Genomic DNA, 21811 nt, shown 5'->3' with positions numbered 1-21811 from the left:
ATTCAGTGTGTGTGGTTATTAGTTTCTGTGTACAAGCTCGGCACTTGAAACTAGCACACAGTTGGCTGTAAAACTGTACAAAGACACAAATGATTTTGTACTCTCTGCTTGGTCTGTGTCCGAGTCATACACGTACGACTGAATGCTGATCCTCTTACTCAAGCTCCTCGCAGTCTGCCTGTCAGACTCTGTTGCAAACGCAGAGCGGGTGAGCTCATGGCCCCGCCCCCTTGTTACGTTGGGCGGGAAGCCGAAACTAATTTACATGCGAAGCAACACACCCATAAATCAGCGAACTGTGGACACGCCCCCAACATGACACTTTGTAACGCATCATAATAAAAAAATCTGAATTGTGTTTTAAACTGAACCTAAACTGGCACACTCAGAAGAACCAGAATATTAATATTAAATCATAAAAAAGAGGTTAACTATGTGCCCTTTAATGTAACAAAAACAAAACAAAAGCCGTTTTGTCCTTTTGTACTGAAATTCCGGAAACAGTTTATTCTGAAAGAGAGCCGAACTCAAAAAAACAAAACAAAAAGTGATGTTAATCCAAAACAAATTGAACATAAAAGTGATTTAAAACCGATTGTCATTCTCTAATTGTCTCTAATTTTTTGATTGTCAGACTCTAAATCAGAGTCTCCCTCAAGTATCTTATAAAGAATCCTCTCTGCTTCAGTTCTGCCTCCTACAACATGCAGTCATTAACAACATTAAGATGGTCCTGGTGTCCACTATAGTGGACATTTAAAAAGGATGATATTTTAAAACACAAACAAGTTAACAGCTTTGAAAGCTAAATGTATTGTTCCTCACACTTTAATAAACAAATATATATATATATATATATATATATATATATATATATATATATATATATATGTAAGAATAATAGGAAAAAACATTTAAAAAGCTCAATTTTACATGCCTCTCTCCTTCCCATAAAATGTGCTTGTTTGTATGTCAGCCATTTTGGATGCAGTGTAAGAAGTGGTTCCTAGCATGCCAGCCAATCAAATGACATATCAATAGAAAGCCCATGATGTCCTCTAAACAGTACAATAGTACTTGACAGAATAGCTAAAACAATTGAATTAAAATTCTTTTTTTTGATTTAATTTTATTTTTTTTATTGAACGATACAAAATTAACAACAATTAGAGAATTCCAGGGGATGACAACAAACAAGGAAAAAGAAGACAAAGATAAATTTTTTTTAATTAAGTAAAAACGTAAATGTTTGCATACATTAATACACTTAACAGCTTTCTTATTTCTCAGATTACAAATAGTTTTTATATACAGCTTAAATTCTGACTTCAAAATAATAAATAATGGCTTGCAATCACTGAATTTGCTATTGTGTATACTGAATTTTGCCAACAGAAGTAATAAATTGATTAAAAAGTACTCTTTGTGTAATGATCTGTTAAATGTAAAGAAAACCAAATAAAACATTTTTAAAACAAAGATGAAAACTCGGCAAAAGATTGATTCTAATTAAAAAGCAGAAATCCAACCAAAAATTAACAACGTATGGGCTCAAATAAAATTCATGAAAACGCAATGTTCACTACAGAGGACACAAGTCGGTGGACGGTGTCTCAGGAGGATATAGAAATAGTTTTTTGTTTAGAAGCCTGTTCAATTTTGCTTTATTCAATGTTAAATGCTACCAATGTTAGTTTGAACATCATTTAATGTGACATTTATTGTCATACTGCAGAAAGACGCAGCAGATAGTTCACCTCAGATCTTGAAAAATAAATATCTCTCAAACGTTTTGAAAACGAAAGTCACAACTGTGACAAACCAACAACATCAGTCATTCAACCAATGTACTTTTAATAAAGTAATAGATTAAATATTGTACTAATTACATTATAACCCTCTACCATTTAGTCGGGGTAAATTAGCTGGTATTTAAATTATTGACTGGTACAGCGGGGAAAATAAGTATTGAACGCTTATTAGAAAACATATTTACAAAGAAGCAGCTGACTTGAAATTTTCATCAAATGTTGGTAACAACCAACAAAATCCAAATATGCAAAGAAAACAAATCGAATTAGTTTACAAATTAAGTTATGCATAAAATCAAAGACGCAGGGAAAGAGTATTGAACACATGAAGAAAGGAAGGTGTAGAAAGGCTGTGAAAGCTCAGACAGCAGCTGAAATCTCGCAGTGGTTCTTCAGCAACCCTCTGCCCTTCGTCATTGTAAATTAATATTAGCTGCTTCAGTCCAACATCTACATTAGCAGGATGATGACGATGAAACCAGGGTGGACATTTCAGCAAGACAATGATCCAAAACACAGCCGAGGAGACTCTCAAATGATTTCAGAGAAATAAAATCAAGCTGTAGATAGGCCCAGCCGATCACCTGATCTAAATCCAATAGAAAATACTCCGAAATTAAAGCTCAGATTTGATAGACGAGACCCACGGAAGCATCAAGATTTTTTACATTCTGTTGAAGTCTGTGAAAAACTCATGTCTGAGCAATGCATGTGACTTCATTCTCCATATGAGAGGCGTCTTTAAGCTGCAGCACCAAAAAAGCCTTTTATATAAAGTATTAAATACAGTTCAATAGTTCAGCACTTTCTCCTTGTGTCATTCCATTCTTATTACACATAATTAATTTTTCTGATTTTTTGAATCAGTTCAATACTTATTTTCCCCACTGTATTTAAACATTTCTGTTGTGTTCGGTTGCCGATTTGGTGTTCGCATCAGTATTTGTTGCAGACAGCCAAATTGCTTGTTGCTAGAATATTCTTGCGTCACGTGTTGTTAGGAGATGTTGTAATAGGGCTGTTCGATTATGGGAAAAATCATAATCACAATTATTTTGGTCATAATTGTAATCACTTAATTAATTAATTATTAATTAATTAATTAATTGCTTAATTGTAATTTAGTTTTAGCTTTTCTTTTTTGTTGTTGTTGTTGTTATTTTTTTTTTTGTTAACTATAATGATATTTGATCAACAGTTTTAGTCTTAGTTTTTGATTACTTGCCATCAAGCGAACAGTTTCAGCAATCTAAATGTTTCTCAATATCCAGTATCATCTAAAAGTCTTGAAAATAATGTTCTGGCTTATTCTACAGAAATCAGGCCGCCTAGTGTGGAATGCAGTACAGAATATGAGAAGGTGAATGAATGCGTGGATGGACTGAAATCAGTACAAGAGGAGAAACAGCCTGAGCTGAATGAACACATGAAAGAGAATGATGAGAATGAGGACGTGCATCCATCCCATATAAACACTGTGAGACTAAGGAAAGAGAAGAGGGAGCGTCTGAGAGTGACTGTTGAGATCACGCATCCTGCACTACACTTGCCTGCGTACCTTAGCTGGACAGGTAAATCAATACATGCTTGCTGAGGTATAAGATGTGTGTGTGTGTGTGTGTGTGTGTGTGTGTGTGTGTGTGTGTGTGTGTGTGTGTGTGTGTGTGTGTGTGTGTGTGTGTGTGTGTGTGTGTAACTTGCAAAATGCAAGACCCAACATATGAGGGCAATCCTCTACACTCAGACTTGTTCAAATTACTTATTAAAAATGAGCTAAAGCAACACAATTCTTGATATTTAAACTTAATTGTCTTTGCAAATTTAAGTGGATTAAACATAAAACAATTAAGTTGACTTAATTGATTTGTGTTGGGACAACATGAAGGAATTGTGAGGAACCCAGCATTTTTTACATGCTTCTGAACACCCAATGTCATGTAAAATGATGAAATGAATACCCTTAATGGAACAGTATGCAAATTCACCACTAGAGGGCGTCCATTCACAACAAACAAAGGCATAGTTTGATTATACAGTGACTGTGTGTGGAATTATGGGAATTGTGGTCATCATTACATCATAGAAACCATCCAGAAATCATGTTTATGGATTTATTATCATATATACAGCAGAGTAAGGCTGAAAATTAAACAAAAGCACTGAAGAAACTACTGATGAGAAACACATGAGACAAAAACATCAGAGCTTTTATTATGCCTCAGTCCACCACTTCCTGTTTTTCCACTCGTGATCATGTGGAGAAGCAGTGCTGTTTTGTCAGACTAAATACATTTTAACTTTGTGTAATAACTCCGTCTGATAAAACACACAACATATTAAAGCATCTTTGCTGTTTCCCTGTTTTCTATAAAGCTAAACCGGAAATGCTAACGTCATTAGCATTAACACACACCACACACTCCATCTCACTAGTTAAAATAGCTTATTTCTCTGGATTTGAACATTCTTCGAAACTTCTGAGATAATATAAGTGCCCAAGTCAGCAAAATATTTAACATTGCTCTAGTGTTTTTTAATATTAATATTTAAAAAATCAAACGTATTGTGCATTCAATGCAAAATAAAGGACAAATGCATGTTTTTGCATTAATAATTCCACTTCCCTCTTAAAAACAGGTAAATAATGTGTCGGTTTCTTAATAATAAGGTACAGGATGTGCATATGACATATGTGTGAAGTCGATAATGTACACCCTAAGTGAAAAATAAGCTTAACAGGAGTAATCACATGTGTGGAACATTTTAACTTGAGACTCGCTTGTGTTTAACATGACAATGCTCCAAAACCAAACATTTCACATGCACCCTTTAGAAATAGAATATTATTGACTAATATGATATGTATTATTGACTAATATGTAGCCTTCACTCAAATGAGATGCAATCAGCAGCCTGGATCAGAAGGTCAAGTTTACTTCTCAGTTTTGTGTTTTGCAGAGCCGGCAGAGGAAGCGTCATCTTGACGGACATCAAGATTATTTTGAAATCTCGCATCTCTGTACACCCATACAACTTTGAGCACATGATTCTTTACACTTAAGTTTTGCTGTTATATTTATTTATTCTCTCACTTTTTCTACTAATCACATATGTGTTCATGTTAGACGGTCAGCAGTTGTGATTAAAAATAAAATTAACCTTAAAAATAAAGCTGTCATGTGTCTTTAAAAAAGAGTGTGTGAGAAAGAAGGCTTCGAGACTAGTGTTGTTCATCACTAAGAAGACTTATAGACATTAAACCTCAACCACAGCACTTGTGCATTCATACATATTTATTAAGTTTATTTTAGATTGTTTTTTATTTACTGTAATTTACTGTATGATGCAGAATGTTGTAGTAGCCTATTAATTTCACATGTTTTAATAATTACTTGCTATCAGTTAATAAACTGTTATTTAATAAACTATTTCAAATCAAGTTGTCGTGTGTCTTTAAAAAAAAACCCTATGTGAGAAAGAAGGCACCGTTAGTGTTGTCTATGGCAGTGGTTACCAAAGTGGAGGTCGGGATCCCCCTGTGGGGCGCTTGGTGATTTCCAAAAACAGATTAATTTTATTAAGCAATTAACTCCTTCTCATACTTCAGCCTCCATATCAAAGTTCCTGAAAGCAAAGAAGGTCAAAGTGCTCCAGGATTGGCCAGCCCAGTCACCAGATATGAACATTATTGAGCATGCCTGGGGTAAGATGGAGGCATTGAAGATGAACCCAAAGAATCTTGATGAACTCTGGGAGTCCCGCAAGAAGGCTTTCTTCACCATTCCAGATGACTTTATTAATCAGTGATTTGAGTCATTGCAGAGATGTAAAGATGCAGTCCTCCAAGCTCATGATGGAGTCAGACACAATATTCATTCTGTTTCCACTGCAGCATGACTTTATATTCTATACTGGACATTATTTCTGTTCAGTGACAAGACTTTAGTCTAAGCAAGGTCAGACCTTACTGTCCTAATTAAATAATTAAAAATCAAGGCATGATCATATCGTATCTTGGTAGAATAAGCGTAATCTAGAGGCCTTTGTCTTTCATATAAGCCACTTCTGATACCAAATGATCAACTAGAAGTCAAGTTATTATGTGTTGTTTACAAAACTTGGATAGGCGACAAGACTTTTGTCAGGTAGTGTATAGTACGTAATAGTTAAAACTTTAAAAAACAACAACATGCAAATAAAAAGACCCCCGTGTTGATTACGTTATATTAAAGACATGGCAACCCATTGATTTTATGGCGCCAGGTTAAACTTTCTGACATGTTTACGACACTCATGTACATTAAAAATAAATACAGGCCACAACTGAACATGGAGGATGGTCTCCAAGTGGCAATCTTCAAAATTAAATGATTTTAGAAGGCTTGGGCCTGTTGGTATGTGTGCACCATTGTGTACAAGGTTTATGTGTTTATCACCACCTCAGAGGATATTGGGGGTCGTGAGTCACTGCATTGATAATTTGGGGATCTTGGGTTGAAAAGTTTGGGAATCCCTGGTAGCTATATGTAATTATGTCAAAACTCCATCGCAAAACGTTTGCACTTTCATACTGATTTTTTTTATTTTTGAATTTTACTTTAGATATATTTTTCAATAAATAGAAGTCTACTAGGCTTTTGCACTAGTTTTGATGCACTTGGGAATTAACCTAGCTATCAGTTGTAAATTAATAAACTATTTCAAATCAAGTTGTGTTGACAAAGAAGGCACCATTGTCTATGGATTTTTGTCAAAACGTTTGCGCTTCCATCCATCTCTGCTGAAAAAAAACAGCTTAAACCAGCCTAAGCTGGTTGGATGGTTTTAGCTTCTTAACCAGCCTGGTTTTAGAGGGGTTTTGGCCATTTCCAGGCTGGTTTCCAGCTTAGACCAACCTGGAAATGATTGGAAACGAGCCTGGAAATGGCCAAAACCCCTCTAAAACCAGGCTGGTTAAGAAGCTAAAACCATCCAACCAGCTTAGGCCGGTATAAGCTGTTTTTTTTTCAGCAGGGATGGATGGAAGCGCAAACGTTAGGCTAGAAAATGGCCAGCTGAAATCAGCTAAAACCACCTTGACCAGCCCGGTTTAAGCTAAACATGGCGGATTTTGGCTGGGCCCCCAGCCTGGTTAGGCTGGTCAAGCTGGTTTTAGCTGGTCATCTTCCAGCCTGACCAGCTAAGACCAGGCTGGAAATGGCCAAAACCCCTCTAAAATCAGGCTGGTCAAGCAGCTAAAACCAGCTAACCAGCCTAGTTTAAGCATTTATTTTTTATTCTAGAACTTTACTTTGGGTGTATTTTTTTATTTACCTAGCACTAGCCTTGATGCACTTCTCAATTACTTGCTTTCAGTTGTAATTCAATAATGTATTTCAAAAAAAGCTGTCGTGTGTGTGTGTGTGCGTGTGCGTGTGTAAAACATTAAATAGGACAAACAATGCGCAACGTGACTAATTTGGCTGGTACACTAAGAATAAAACACTGTCAAACCTTAACCACAACACTTACACACACAAGCTTTTAGAGCCTATAAACTTGCTTTGTAGCATAAACTAGAATAATCAGCCAAATTCATGTTTTAATTCAGATATGATGAAATATCTTAGGGAAGTTAAAGGTGCTGAACACACTTGTTGCGCAGCGAGGAATATGGCTGTGTCTCAAAACCTACTGAGAGTGCTTCCTAGACAGTAGTTTGACTATACACGCCATTAAAACGCCCAAAAATGTCAATTTCTGAAAATGTCGCTGTAGTGTGTAAAATACTGCGCATTCGTGTAGGGACCAAAACATTGCACGCGCCGCTTACTAGGTTTTGACACACCGCCAGTAGATTTGGAGAAGTGCTCGTTGCAATGATGTGTGGTTGAACATGACAGGGCCAGTGAGTGAACGCTTTCTACACCACAAACCAAGTCCGTGCTTGCGCGTTTGCTGTTGTTAATGCAGCTTCACACAGCTCGTCTTCCTCATTAAACACGTAACTGAGAACAAGGAACTTAACAAATGCCACCTAACGTTACGTCGCTCGCTAAAAACATAACTTGATGTTGTTATGATCTGAAGGGCGATGTAAAGAAACCAACGGGACGACGCAACCAAACTTAACGGGAGTTAAATAAATCTGTCAACACTTCTTAATTTTACATTATATTGGATATGGATGCGCCTGAAAACACGGGGAGCCGTATTGGGCGCACTATTTGGACTGTTTGGGTGAGTAAGCTGTTTTTTAGTCAGTTACTTTAACTGGTTAAGTTGTTAGTAGCCTATTAGGCTACTGACTGTCCACTCATAATGTTTTGCTCGTCCAACTCTATACGTGTCTAGTTTTAATAATATAAGATGCCTCAGTTACGATTATGTAACTATAATATACTATTGTATGACTTATGATTATTATTGTTATTAGTTTAATTTTTATGGCGAATTGCATTCATGACCATATGACAAGTGTGTTTCATTGTTTTGCTCATATAGGGTTATCTGTCAGGGGCTGTTGCGAGATACCTCAGACCGGAAGTCACAGATAAAGGAAACCAAAGCGTTAATTCTAGATCAGATGAGGCTGCAGTTAATAAAACTGACAAAGAAGTGAAGGCAGAAAGTAGTGAGAACCAACATGACAAAAGTACAGCAGAGATCAAGGTTTGTTCACCTGATGTCAAAGCGCAAGTCCAGTGGGAAAATACTGATGTGGTCAAGGATGACAGTAATGATGAACTTAACGTTGACATCACTAAAAAGCAAACGTACCGTTTTGCAATGTGGTCCACTGGGACTGAGAGTATTTCAGTTGATGCTCATGCTGAAAAAGAAACAGCAAAATCTGAGTGTAAAGAGAGTGATGCAACACATGGGTTGGAGGAAATTGGGCAAACTGAACAAGAAGATGCTAAAAACAAAGAATGTGATTGGAATAATCAGGATGAAAAGTGTGTGAGGACAGATAAATTAGATCATGCAGATATGCTGGTCCAATCTGAGTTTAGGAAGCAAGATGAAAAACCGGACCATGGAGAAAATGAAGTCATTGGAGGTTTAAAACGTGCAGATACAACTGAGGTAGAATTTGTTCACCAACATAATAAGGAAATGATTGAAAAAGATGTAGAAAAGGTGCAAGATTTGCCTCCACTTTTGGAATACTGTAAAGAGGAAGCAGATGGGCTTTCAAAGCCTGAAATGCTGAATTTATTGGACGCATATTCTGATGAAATTGATGAATTCTCTAAAAATGAGGTTGATCACATGGGACCTGGAACAGAGGGTGCAAATGAGCAGGATAAAGAAAGTGAAACATCACATAACATAAAGCAAACTGGGAAAACTGAACAAGAAGATGCTAATAACAAAGAATATGATTGGAATAATCAGGTTGAAAAGTGTGTGATGAAAGAAGAGATAGATGATGCAGATATACTGGTCCAATCTGAGCTTCAGGAGCAAGATGAAAAAACGGACCATGGAGAGAAGGAAGTCATTGAAGTTTTAAAACATGCAGATACAAATGAGGTAGAATTTGCTGATGAGGAAATGATTGAGAATGATGAAGAAAGGGTGCGAGATTTGCCTCCACTTCTGGAATACCGTAAAGAGGAAGCAGATGGGCTTTCAAAGCCTGAAACCCTGAATTTATTGGACGCATATTCTGATGAAATTCATGAATTCTCTAAAAATGAGGTTGATCAGGTGGGACCTGGAACCGATGTGATAAAGCAAACTGGGAAAACTGAACAAGAAGAGTCTAAAAACAAAGAATGTGATTGGAATAATCAGGTTGAAGAGTGTGTGATGACAGATAAATTAGATCATGCAGATATACTAGTCCAATCTGAACTTCAGAAGCAAGTTGAAGAACCGGACCATGGAGAGAATGAAGTCATTGGAGGTTTAAAACATACAGATACAAATGAGGTAGAATTTGTTCAACAAAATAATGAGGAAATGACTGAGAATGATGAAGAAAAGGTGCAAGATTTGCCCCCACTTCTGGAATACCGTACAGATGACCTTCCAATGCCTGAAAAACTTAATTTATTGGACACATGTTCTGATGAAATCGATGAATTCCCCAAAAATGAGGTTGATCAGGTTGGGCTTGCACCTAAGGGTGCAACTGAGCAGTATAAAGATAGTGAAACTTCACATATGATAAAGCAAACTGGGAAAGTTGAACAAGATGATCAGCATCATGAGGATAAAAAATGTATGATGAAGGAAGATCCAGGTTACACATCGCTAACTGTCCAATCTGAGCTTGAAAAACAGATGGACATGAAGAACCACGAGGAGTCAGAAAGCATTGCAGGTTTTAAAGAAGCAGGAGAACATGTTATTGAACATCTTATTGGCCAGAATGATCAGGAAAAAAATGAGGAAGATAAAGAAAAAGCACTTAAATTACAATCAGAAGTGCAAGATTCTTTTCAATTACTTGAATATTCATCAAAGGACACTCTTCAAAATCCTGAAAAACTGAACTTAATGCAAACATATTGTTCTGAAATTGCTGAAAATGTAGTAGAGGATATGCTGCTTGCATCTGAGAAGGATGAAGACATGACAGAGAGTGAACACAAACCCACAACTTCTCAGTTGCATGAGTCAACAGAAACACTTCATGGAGTTTCCAATGAAATCCCTAAAAAACATAAACCAAACAATGAAATGGAACTGAAAATGATCACAGTATTGGGCGAGTGTTTTGAAACTGTTAATACATCCGAAAACACCATGCTGTCAGATTCAAAACAGGATACTCCAGAAAATACAACAGAAACAGGAACTGGATCGCCGGTGGTTGCTGTAACCACTGAAGGCATGTTTTCAGATGTGATTGTTTGCGACTTCCCAGGAGAATTGAGGAAAGAACCAGAGACTTCATCAACTCCTGCACATTATGAGGAGAACAAATTTTACCTAAATGAGCTCCAATCATTTTCAGAAAGGCATTTAGAAAGAGATGCTAAGTTTGCATGCACAGTTGAGCGTTCAGAGACAATGAAACCAGCTGAGAAAGTTTTTGAGATTGAAAAAGACATCGAAACTCTAATCGAATCCTTAGATGCAACTGAAAGACAGGAAATAGACAAAAACAAGTTGTCACTTATGGAAGATGTTAAATTGAGTACCAAGCTGATGTCAGAACATGAAAAGGCAGAAAGCTTTGAGACGGAAATCACTTTAGAGTCACGTGAGCTTCTTGAGTTTACAAGGGGAGAATGTAAATCTTCTCACGATACAATGGTGGACACTTTATCTGAATCAGATGGATCTGCCAAAGTAGAGCAGGTTGCAGATGTTGACTCCATATTAACAAGATATTCACCCCCATCAGAGTTTGTGGAGGAAACTCTAGGTCTCCCAGGTGAATCAGAGAGATTTATTGAGGAGCAGGAGATCCTGGAGACAGATCTGGTGAAGACCGCTTTAGATTATGTTGAGGAAATAACAAATCAAGTGTTGAAGGAAATGATAGAAACCGAAATGCTGGAAAAGACTGAACATTTGGTAGAGCTTTCAATGGAGGAACTTGGTGATGCGGAATGTCGAGGAACAGAAAATAGTGTGTCAGCTGAAGCATTTGTACTGGAAGAAGAAAGGATGATTTTAGATGAAACAATGGAAAGTAATGTAGAAATGGAGGTGGAAACAGCAAGTAATGAAGATTTCAAGCAAAATGAGCAACATACTAGTTCACCAAAGCTTGAAACATGTGAAGCTGAGAGACACCACGAGGAACAAACTTATCATTGTGTAAAGTTGTCAACTGGAACTGATTATTTAGAGACTAATCAAGGTGATACAGACACAGATGAACACAAAGTTGATGATGCACATGTTGAAAACGAAGAAGCTTCATCTGAAAGAGAGTATGCAAACGTTGTGTGTAAAGACAGTGAGAAAAATTGGTGGACTGAACAAAAAGACGGTCTTGATGTAAAGTGTTCAATGGCAATGAAGAAAGAAGATCCAGATAACACAGATATGGTCCAATCTGAGCTTCATGGAGAAGATTTAGATGAATATAAACAGATAAACATGGTGGACCTTGAGACTGAAGGCACTGGAGGTTTGAAATTTTCAGATAAGCTTCTTACTGATGAAAAGGAGAAAAACGTTGACCAAAATGATCAGGAAAATCCTGAAGATGATGAAAACCAACAACCTGAAGTAGAAGCACCAGCTGATGCATTTGTACTAGAAGAGGAAATTATATTAGTAGGTGAAACAATGGACGGTAAGGTAGAAATGGAGGTGGAAACCACAAGTAGTGAAGATGTCAAGCAAAACCAGCAACATACTAATACACCAAAGCTTGAAACAAGTGAAGTTGAGAGACACCACGAGGAACAAACTTATCATTGTACAAAGTTGTCTACAGGAACTGATTATTTAGGGACTAATCCAGATGATTCAGACATAGATGAACACAAAGATGATGATGCACATGTTGAAAACGAAGAAGCTTCATCTGAAATTGAATATGCAAACACTGTGTCAAAAGACAGTGAATCAGCACAGGAGCTGGAGAAAGATTGGCAGATTGAACAAAAAGATGATGATAATAAAAAGTGTACGATTCTGATAAAGAAAGAAGATCCAGAAAATGCAGACATGGTGCAATCTGAGCTTCATGAAGAAGACGTAGAGCAGAATAAACAGATAATCATGGTGAACCTTGAGGAGGCAGAAGGCACTGGAGGTTTAAGACATTCAGATAAACATTTTACTTATGACAAGGAGAAAAACATTGACCAGAATCATCAGGAAAAACCTGAGGATGACCAACAACCTGAAGGACAAGAGCCAGCTGATGCATTCATAATGGAAGAAGAAATGATGTTATTAGTTGAAACAATGGATGGCAATGTAGAAATAGAGGTGGAAACCACATGTATTGAAGATGTAGAGCTAATGTGTGAAGCTGATGGAGGTCATGAGAAGATACAGAAGGTCATTGCTGGAGAAACACTGCTGAGGGGTCATAAAGACGCAATGGAGGTTAGCAAACCTGCGATGAAAAGAAGGTTTGGTCAAGTAAACAAAGACCCTCCAGAGGTGAAGATTCAAGGAATTGGTTTCAATCTGCAGGTAATTAATTCATTTATTCATATTTTTATTTTTAGAAAATGTCTTATTTCCTGTAAAAAAATGTGATCAAATGTAAGAGTCTACTTTAATGTGTCTAGTAAATATAGTGACAAATATGGGTGACATTATATTTGATAACCATGTGTAATTGCCATTCATTTTAAGTGATTTGGAAATTGGATCATTTATTATGTCATGAAACTATATATTTTCTAATTTCTTCTGATGAGATATTTTTGGAATATAAACTATTGAAATGTACAGTTGAATTCAGAATTATTAGCCCCCCTGTTATTTTTTCCCCCAATTTCTGTTTAACAGAAAGATTTTTTCAACACATTTCTAATCATAATAGTTTTAATAACTAATTTCTAATAAATGATTTGTTTTCCCTTTGTCAAGATGACAGTAAATAATATTTGACTAGATATTTTTCAAGACATTTCTATACAGCTTAAAGTGACCTTTAAAAGGCTTAACTAGGTTAATTAGGTTAACTAGGCAGGTTAGGGTAATTAGGCAAGTTATTGTATAACGATGGTTTGTTCTGTAGACTATCGAAAAATAGTATAGCTTAAAGGGGCTAATATATTTGACCTTAAAATGGATTTTAAAAAGTAAAACTACTTTTATTCTAGCCAAAATAAAACAAATAAGACTTTCTCCAGAAGAAAAAATATTATCAGACATGCTGTGAAAATGTCCTCGCTCTGTTAATCATCATTTCGAAAATAGTTAAAAAAGGAAAACATTCAAAGGGGGGCTAATAATTCTGACTAGGGCTGCACGAGATTGGAAAAATGTAACATTGCGGTATTTTTTTTATTGTGCGATATATATTGCAATAGGTGAGTGCGTATGCATCTACAAGCATAGATAAATACAATAAAGAAAATTATATAAATTAAATAAACAGCATTTTATTGTTTAGAGTAGTTGAACTGTATTTAGGTTTAAAGTAATTGAAAAATCACATGTAAAATAATACCGCATAGCCTTCGTTTTATAAACAATTGAATAAAATTTATCATTATTCAATTGTGAAAGTTACAAACGGTAAAATTTCTTATGCCTGAATGTTTTTAAAACCTTCACACAGTTACAGACTTTAAAAAAAATTTCTTACAAACTAATTATAATCCAGACATACATATATACAGCAACATTGTCGCCACTGGCTTGGTTTGTTGGGACTGCGCATCGATGGATTTGCTCTTCAGTGTTTGGACTTTCAGCAGTGATAATTAAACCACACTGAACTAAACTGAACTTCGACTCTAAAAACTGGACTGACAGAGTATCAATTTACTAAACGTCTATGGTAAGCTGCTTTGAGCTACATTGTAAAAAAGCGCTATAAATAAACATGAATTTGATTGAACATTGCGTTTACTTGCGATGTGACTATTGCGAATGATCACATTGCGATATCGATGCTGAAACGATATATTGTGCAGCCCTAATTCTGACTTCAACTGCATGTCATCATGTATATTATTTTATGCTCGGATGATTTATTGAATTACTATTTTACATTTAAAGTTACATTTCAAGTTTGTTTTGATGCTTTTCCCCATATATATTTGTTATTTTGTTTTTTTATGTTTCTTTGTTTTATATATATATATATCATATATATATATATATATATATATATATATATATATATATATATATATATATATATATATATATATATATATATATATATATATATATGAAATTCCTCTCAACTTACAAGTCGGAAGCACGATCAGTATGTATTTTTAAATCTCATCCTAAAATAATTTACTAAATGATAACTTTAAATTGCGACATAGTGGCTCAGGGGTTAGCACTCTCGCCTCACAGCAAGAAGGTCGCTGGTTCGAGCCCCGGCTGAGCTCGTTGACACTTCTGTGTGGAGTTTGCATGTTCTCCACGTGTTGGCGTGGGTTTCCTCAGGTTTCCCCACAGTCCAAAGACATGCCGTACAGGTGAACTTAATAAACTAAATTGGCCGTAGTGTATGAGTGTGTGTGCGTGTGTGTGAATGAGAGTGTATGGGTGTTTCCCAGTACTGGGTTGCAGCTAGAAGGGCATCCGGTATCCGGTGTGTAAAAAAATGCTGGATAAGTTGGGGGTTCGTTCCGCTGTGGTGACCCTGATTAATAAAGCGACTAAGCCGAAGGAAAATTAATGAATAACTTTAAATTGACTTAATTTAGTTGTTTATTGATTCATTTATTTTCCAATGTTTTCATTCATTCATTTTCTTTTCGGCTTAGTCCCTTTATTAATCTGGGGTCGCCACAGTGGAATGAACCGCCAACTTATCCAGCACATGTTTTACGCAGTGGATGCCCTTCCAGCCAATCCCATCTCTGGGAAACATCCATACACACTCATACACTATGGACAATTTAGCCTTCACAATTCACCTGTACCGCATGTTTTTGGACTGTGGGGGAAATCGGAGCACCCGGAGGAAACCCATGTTAACACAGGGAGAACATGCAAACTCCACACAGAAACGCCAACTGACCCAGCCCAGACTCGAACCAGCAACCTTCTAGCTGTGAGGTAATCATGCTACCCAGTGCGCCACCGTGATGCCTTATATCAATACTTATGTCTTATATCAACACTTAATTTATATAGTTTCAAAGCTATTATGTATAATGTAGTGAGCGTACTGTAATTACAGCAGGTGATCGTCCATGATTTAAGGATTATATCTGACATATCAAAATATAAATGTTGTTGTTCTTCACTGAGGTTAAGTCGTTTTATTGTCTGCTAGGACTCATCTTTGGACTTCACCATTCAGAAATCTAGAATAGCAGTGAAGAATCCTCTAGTTCGGCCTCCCAAAGACCCCAGAAAGCTGATCTCCAAGGCCTCTGTCGAACCGCTTCTGCCACAGCCTTCAGCATGTTCTCCCAGAGTCAATGTTTCTCCTCTGAATAAAGGAATGATTGGATTCAAACTCCCAGGTAAAAGAAACCTTAAAGCAGGGGTGTCAAACTCAGATCCTGGAGGGCCACAGCTAATCGGTAGGCCCACAAGGAATTCCGCAGATTTTCCGCAGATTTTTATCCCATCATTAATTCTGTTTATTTACTTCAGTAAATGTGTGTAAATCTATATTTATTCAGTTTTTAAATTAGGTACAGTAATATTATTGACTAATATGAAAATATTCATATAATTAATGTACAATACAGTTTGTAAAGTCATATTTCTGTCTTTTAATAGATATATTATATGAGAGACTTGCTTTGTTTACCAAATGAAGTGGATTTAATTGGATTTGCATTTTAAACAATAAATAAAAGTTAAAAATCTATTATTATTTACTTATTTAGGTTTTAGTTATGATCCTCCCAAAATAATTCCGCAGAAATTCGCAGATTTTTACCAAAATTCCCAGCAGAAATAGCTAAAAACATTCCCAGATTCCGTCTGACCCTACTAATCGGAAAAGTTTTAGCTACAGCCCCCCTAAAATAGGCCTAGCGACGCCCATGGCTAAAAAACCTGTAACCAAGGGAAACAAATACTCAATAGTCAATGGTTACAGGTGTCCAGATATCCTCAAAGTATCTTCTTTTGTGTTCAACGCAAGTGAAGAGTGAGTAAATGATGACAGAATTTTTATTTGTAGGTGAACTGACCATTTAATGAGAAGTACATTTTATGAGTATTATAAATCGATGCTTTCTTTGTCTTTCTTTTAGGACTTGGATCAGGGATGCCGGTTCTGAAGAAAACTGAATTTGGGAAGAAAGCAAGAGAAGGAGAAGCAGAAAAGACACTACAGCCACAGGTACATTATCAGAGTCAGGTGTAACTCCACAGTATCACGTTAATTTAATTACAGTTTTGAGGAACGCAGTAATGTAACGAATTACATTTTAAATTTGTGTAATTGGATTACAGTTATTAAAGTCAGTGTAATTGCATTACTTACATTACAAATAACATTTTTATAATAAAAAATGCCTTTTAAATCGCGTGTTCTGCTGCAACGTCAGTTTATGAGCGTGCGCTTTTAAACTGCTGGAGAAAGCAAGCTGAACGGTTCCCGTCGAGAATGGTTGCTTGTATTTATATAGGTTTTTTAAAGGTATATTTAATGTTTTTTAAAAGTAACTTTAAAGTAAAGTAACTACTAATCTGATTACTTTTTACATGAAGTAATTAGTAATTCAATTCACCTTTATTTCTACCAGAAACACCGGGAGATAATTATGATACTGAATTACATTTATTGATGAGTTTTGTTTGACAAGAGTATCATGAAACAGGATTTCTTTGGCGGAGGCCCCGTCCATAGCTTGGTTTGGAAGCTTTTAGATCCAGCTACATCTGCCGAGGACAAAAGCAGGGGCGGAGCCTTCCCTCCCCTGGACAGGGCCAACCTGGTGATGGTGGGGAGGATGGTGGGAGAACGTCTGCATCGGTGCCTGCAACCATATGAATGAAATGAATGACAGCTTAAATATTCCTTGTGTCTCGTGGCTATTGGTTGGAACTGATTGCGATGAGTGATGTGACATTTAGGTCTTCCTGGTAGAACTACCGCTACAAGCTACATTTCTATGGCACTTTTACAGTGTAGATTGTGTCAAAGCAGCTTCACATACAAGATCATAGTAAACAAACAGTTTCAGTCCAGTTTTCAGAGTTTAAGTTCAGTTCAGTTTAGCTCAGTTCAGTGTGGTTTAATATTCACTACTGGGAGTCCAAACACTGAAGATCAAATCCATCGTTGCGCAGCACTACAGATCCAGAACCATGCAAGCCAGTGGCGACAGCGGAGAGGAAAAAACTTCACCAATTGGCGAAAGTGAAGATTTAAAAAACCTTGAGAGAAACCAGGCTCAGTTGGGCACGACCATTTCTCCACTGGCCAAATGTCTTGTGCAGAGCTGCAGTCTAAGTTCCGGAGGCCGGAGAAGCTGGACATCAGCGAGACTTGTCTGCTTTCCACCCCTCCATGACCACCACAGCAGCTGCTCAGGATACGGCCTGGTCCAGGATTATGGAAACCATGGTATCATCTCGTTGCTGGTTTTGGATCGTATCAGTGGCACTGCATAGTCTCTGGGGGCCTCGGGATGAGTATCCCCAAGTGGAAATAGAGAATAAAGAGAATAATTAGAGTAGCTGCTGTTCGTAGTGTATATAAACGAGGCGGAGGCAGGAACCGGCGGACGTGCAACAACGTTAGCCATGAGGTAAACACAAAACAGAACTTTCCATCAGGCGCTCCTTCACGGGACTCACTTGTAAACAATCGCTCCATCGGGCTTGCGCGGCTCTCGGTCCCGCCATCACTCGTCAGCGCTACCAAGCTGACCAATCACAGAGCTTGTGCAATGCGTCGTTGAGACTTGTGGTTACATTTTTTGAGAGGTGCGCGTCAGTGACGGCCACATGTATGATATGGGGCGGCCTACGCGTGGACGCATATAAATCAGCCTTAAGCCTACTCAATTCACTTGTACCGCATGTCTTTGGGCTGTGGGGGAAACCGGAGCACCCGGAGAAAACCCACGCGAACACAGGGAGAACATGCAAACTCCTCATAGAAACGCCAACTGACCCGGCCGAGGCTCGAAGCAGCGACCTTCTTGCTGTGAAGCGACAGCACTACCTACTGTGCCACTGCGTCGCCGGTCTGAATGCCAGTTCTCTTTTATTATTATGATGGTTGAAATGATCAGCAGACAAAAACATTAATGTTTTATAGTGGCCTAGCCAAAGTCCTGGCTTGAGGTTTAAATGCAATTGAGAATCTGTGGAGGGAGCAAAACATCAGTGTGATGTCAAGGAGACCCTCCAACCTTAAATAATGTGTTATGGCTAAAGCTGAATGGGCAACAATACCAGTGAAGACATGCAAAAAGCTGGTCAGTAATTATGCGAGGAGTTTGATTGCTGTAATTCTATTGATTTATGAGAAGGTTATGACTAATTTTGGACATGCCACTTTTTGCTCAACTGTAAATAAAAGCTGAGAAATCATTTTTTTCCACAATGATGCCTCTTGGACATCACCTTATTATCTTTTGGGAGTCAAAAATGAGCTGGTTGATTAAAAGTAACTTTAAGTCAGAATTTGCCAGGGGTATGGATAATGTTGAGCCTGACTCAATATATATAAAGTTGAATATATATATATATATATATATATATATATATATATATATATATATATATATGTTTGAAAAAAAAAATCAATCCTAATGGATGTTTAGCGCTAATTTTTGTTGCATTTAAACAGTTTTAACCACTAGGTGTCCCTAGCCCATGATATAAATACCCAGGCTCTCTACATTGACTGTAAAAATTCACTAATGAATATAGTTGTTGTCAAGCTAATACGCTAATTGCTGGAAAACGTAGCTGCTGGAAAAGCTACATTGTATCTTAAGTAGCTAAAAATGGAGCTATGCTAGTGGCCAGCTACTTCCAAACATTCATTCATTCATTTTCCTTCAGCTTAGTCTCTATTTCAGAGGCTACCACAGAGGAATGAACCGCCAACTATTCCACTATATGTTTTATGCAGCGGATGCCTTTCCAGATGCAACCCAATACTGGGAAATACCCATACACACTCTCACAATCACACACACGCTCCTACACTACAGCCAATTCAGTTCATCCAATTCACCTATAGCGCATGTGTTTGGACTGTGGGGGAAACCTACACCAGCATGGGGAGAACATACAAACTCTACACAGAATGGCCCAGCCGGAACTCAAACCAGCGACCTTCTTGCTGTGAGGCGATAGTGCTAACCACTGAGCCACTGTGCCGCCCTACTTCCAAACACTGGATGTTTAAATTTGATGTTTTTTTAATTGTTATTATCATTTAATAACTAAAGTAATATATTGTATGTTTATTAGTATAACTGTGTGTTTACAGCAAAAGTCAGATGCAGAACCAGAGGATTCTGACAAACCAGTGCAAACGACAGCAAAACCCAAATGGACACCACCGAGGCATCCTGGGTACGATCTGTGATATGACTCTGAATTATTCATTTCCTATGATACTTTTCACAAATAAAAATCTGACTATTTTATCATTATTTTGTTTTATACAGTATGGGAGGTCCCTTGATGATGGCAGAGCTCAAAAACAAACTCAAAAAGCCGAGTAACCAGTAATACATTTCATTTCATCATGATATTGCACTTCATTTGTGATTGTCAGCTGTCTTCAGCACTGTTCAGTCTTGTAAATATCACTGTTATACTGGGCAAAAAAACGTGCAGTAACATTTAACTTCTATTAATTTGTTAAAAGTTTGCTTAATAAAAGGTGAGAATCTCAGGTGTGATCATAAATGTTGCCTTGCTGAGCTCATGAGAGTGCTCACGGTGCCTTGTATTTATTTCTATTTGTATAAATTTGTAAGCTTAAAATGTTAAAAATAAATAAAATTTTGTGCACTTTTCACTGCAGTACTTTTAAGTTTTGACCCCTGGATAGATGAATTGTTATAACCTATTTTTCATGATTATTATTATTATTATTATTATTATTATTATTATTATTATTATTATTATTATTATTATTATTATTATTATTATTATCTAGCAGCAGTCATGCACTCCTAAACATAAGTCTTTCTTTGATATCAACGATTCCATGAAAATGTTTCCCTTTTTATTCCACTAAAAGTGTTTCTGTAGAGCATTAAAAAGCCAACCCAGGCTCATTCTGATCCCACACCCCTATACACATTTCTGGAGAGCGCCAAATACGTCCCAGGAGCTACATTTTCTTTGCAGTTTTTGTTTTCGCTAATCCGCCAGAGGCCGTTGTGTACAGTTTTTCAGGTCTCGAATTTCTCTCGCGAGTGCCATTCGTGCCTGCTGTGCTCGTGTAAATCCACCAGAGGCTGCTGTCGACTGACTGACTGATCGACTGACCCACCCTCCTCCTTCCCTAAACCCAACCAATAGTGTTTTCAAAACCACCGCTTGACCAGAGCCCACCCACTTCCCTAAACCCAATGTTTAGTGTTTTCAAAACCACCGCTTGACCAGCGCCCACCCACTTCCCTAAACCCAACGGTTAGTGTTTTCAAAACCACCGCTTGACCAGCGCCCACCCACTTCCCTAAACCCAACGGTTAGTGTTTTCAAAACCACCGCTTGACCAGCGCCCACCCACTTCCCTAAACCCAACGGTTAGTGTTTTCAAAACCACCGCTTGACCAGCGCCCACCCACTTCCCTAAACCCAACGGTTAGTGTTTTCAAAACCACCGCTTGACCAGCGCCCACCCACTTCCCTAAACCCAACGGTTAGTGTTTTCAAAAGCAATCCAGAAAAAGGAAAGCCGTCGTGGCAGTCAGATTTTTACCACGTTTTCAGATTTTACCACATTCTCACCCTGTTACTTACTTGTTTATATTATTTTTTGGCTTTTGTTTTTGTCTTACCTGCATTCTGGAACTGTTCTTCACTGGACTCGAACCCCCTCGTCATGGTCAACTCCTCTCTGCGTGCATCTCAAGTCTGCCGACGTACATGGCAAGACACTAAGCAAACTGGTAACAGCAGGAAAGCCGTGCACACTGAGGTAATTGGTCAGCTGGTACCGCCCCGTAGCATTCATTTCGTTACATTCAAGGCGAAGTGCAGCCATGCGTACCTCTGGCTACCTAATTCATGATCTACAGCAGTGGTTCTCAAAGTGGGGGTCGGGACCCCCCAGGGAGTCGCAGGACAATGAAGGGGGGTCACTTGGCGATTTCCAAAAATCTAATTCATTTTATTATACTAGTAAAATGACCATATTTTATCCATAACCTACTGAAGAACAAAATAGTAGTTAGTAACATTGTTAACATGTTAATAATAAATATTAAAAACCACATGCAAATAAAAAG

At 37.5% G+C, this 21811-nt stretch overlaps 2 protein-coding genes across 2 annotated transcripts in view; both read left to right on the top strand.

Annotated features, from left to right (window-relative positions):
• The window catches only part of si:ch211-180a12.2 (uncharacterized), a 35616-nt gene extending 30395 nt beyond the window's left edge, over nucleotides 1-5221 (top strand). The window contains exons 12-13 of the mRNA XM_056469490.1: nucleotides 3128-3382; nucleotides 4770-5221. Coding sequence (XP_056325465.1) covers nucleotides 3128-3382; nucleotides 4770-4795 — 281 coding nt within the window. The 3' untranslated portion in view covers nucleotides 4796-5221. The remainder of the gene's footprint in view (nucleotides 1-3127; nucleotides 3383-4769) is intronic.
• Nucleotides 5222-7741: 2520 nt separating this feature from the next.
• si:ch211-136m16.8 (uncharacterized) lies at nucleotides 7742-20368 on the top strand. Its single transcript, XM_056469398.1, has 6 exons — nucleotides 7742-8030; nucleotides 8295-12911; nucleotides 15694-15886; nucleotides 16631-16719; nucleotides 19834-19919; nucleotides 20015-20368. The coding sequence occupies exons 1-6, from the start codon at nucleotides 7974-7976 to the stop codon at nucleotides 20076-20078; spliced, it is 5106 nt and encodes a 1701-aa protein (XP_056325373.1). The 5' UTR covers nucleotides 7742-7973; the 3' UTR covers nucleotides 20079-20368.
• The last annotated feature ends 1443 nt before the right edge of the window (nucleotides 20369-21811 follow it).

The sequence above is a fragment of the Danio aesculapii genome, chromosome 12 (genome assembly GCF_903798145.1).
Source record: "Danio aesculapii chromosome 12, fDanAes4.1, whole genome shotgun sequence".
Classification (NCBI taxonomy): Eukaryota; Metazoa; Chordata; class Actinopteri; order Cypriniformes; family Danionidae; genus Danio; species Danio aesculapii.
The sequence above is the reverse complement of the archived record's forward strand: the minus strand, read 5'-3'. Positions and strand labels throughout refer to the sequence as shown.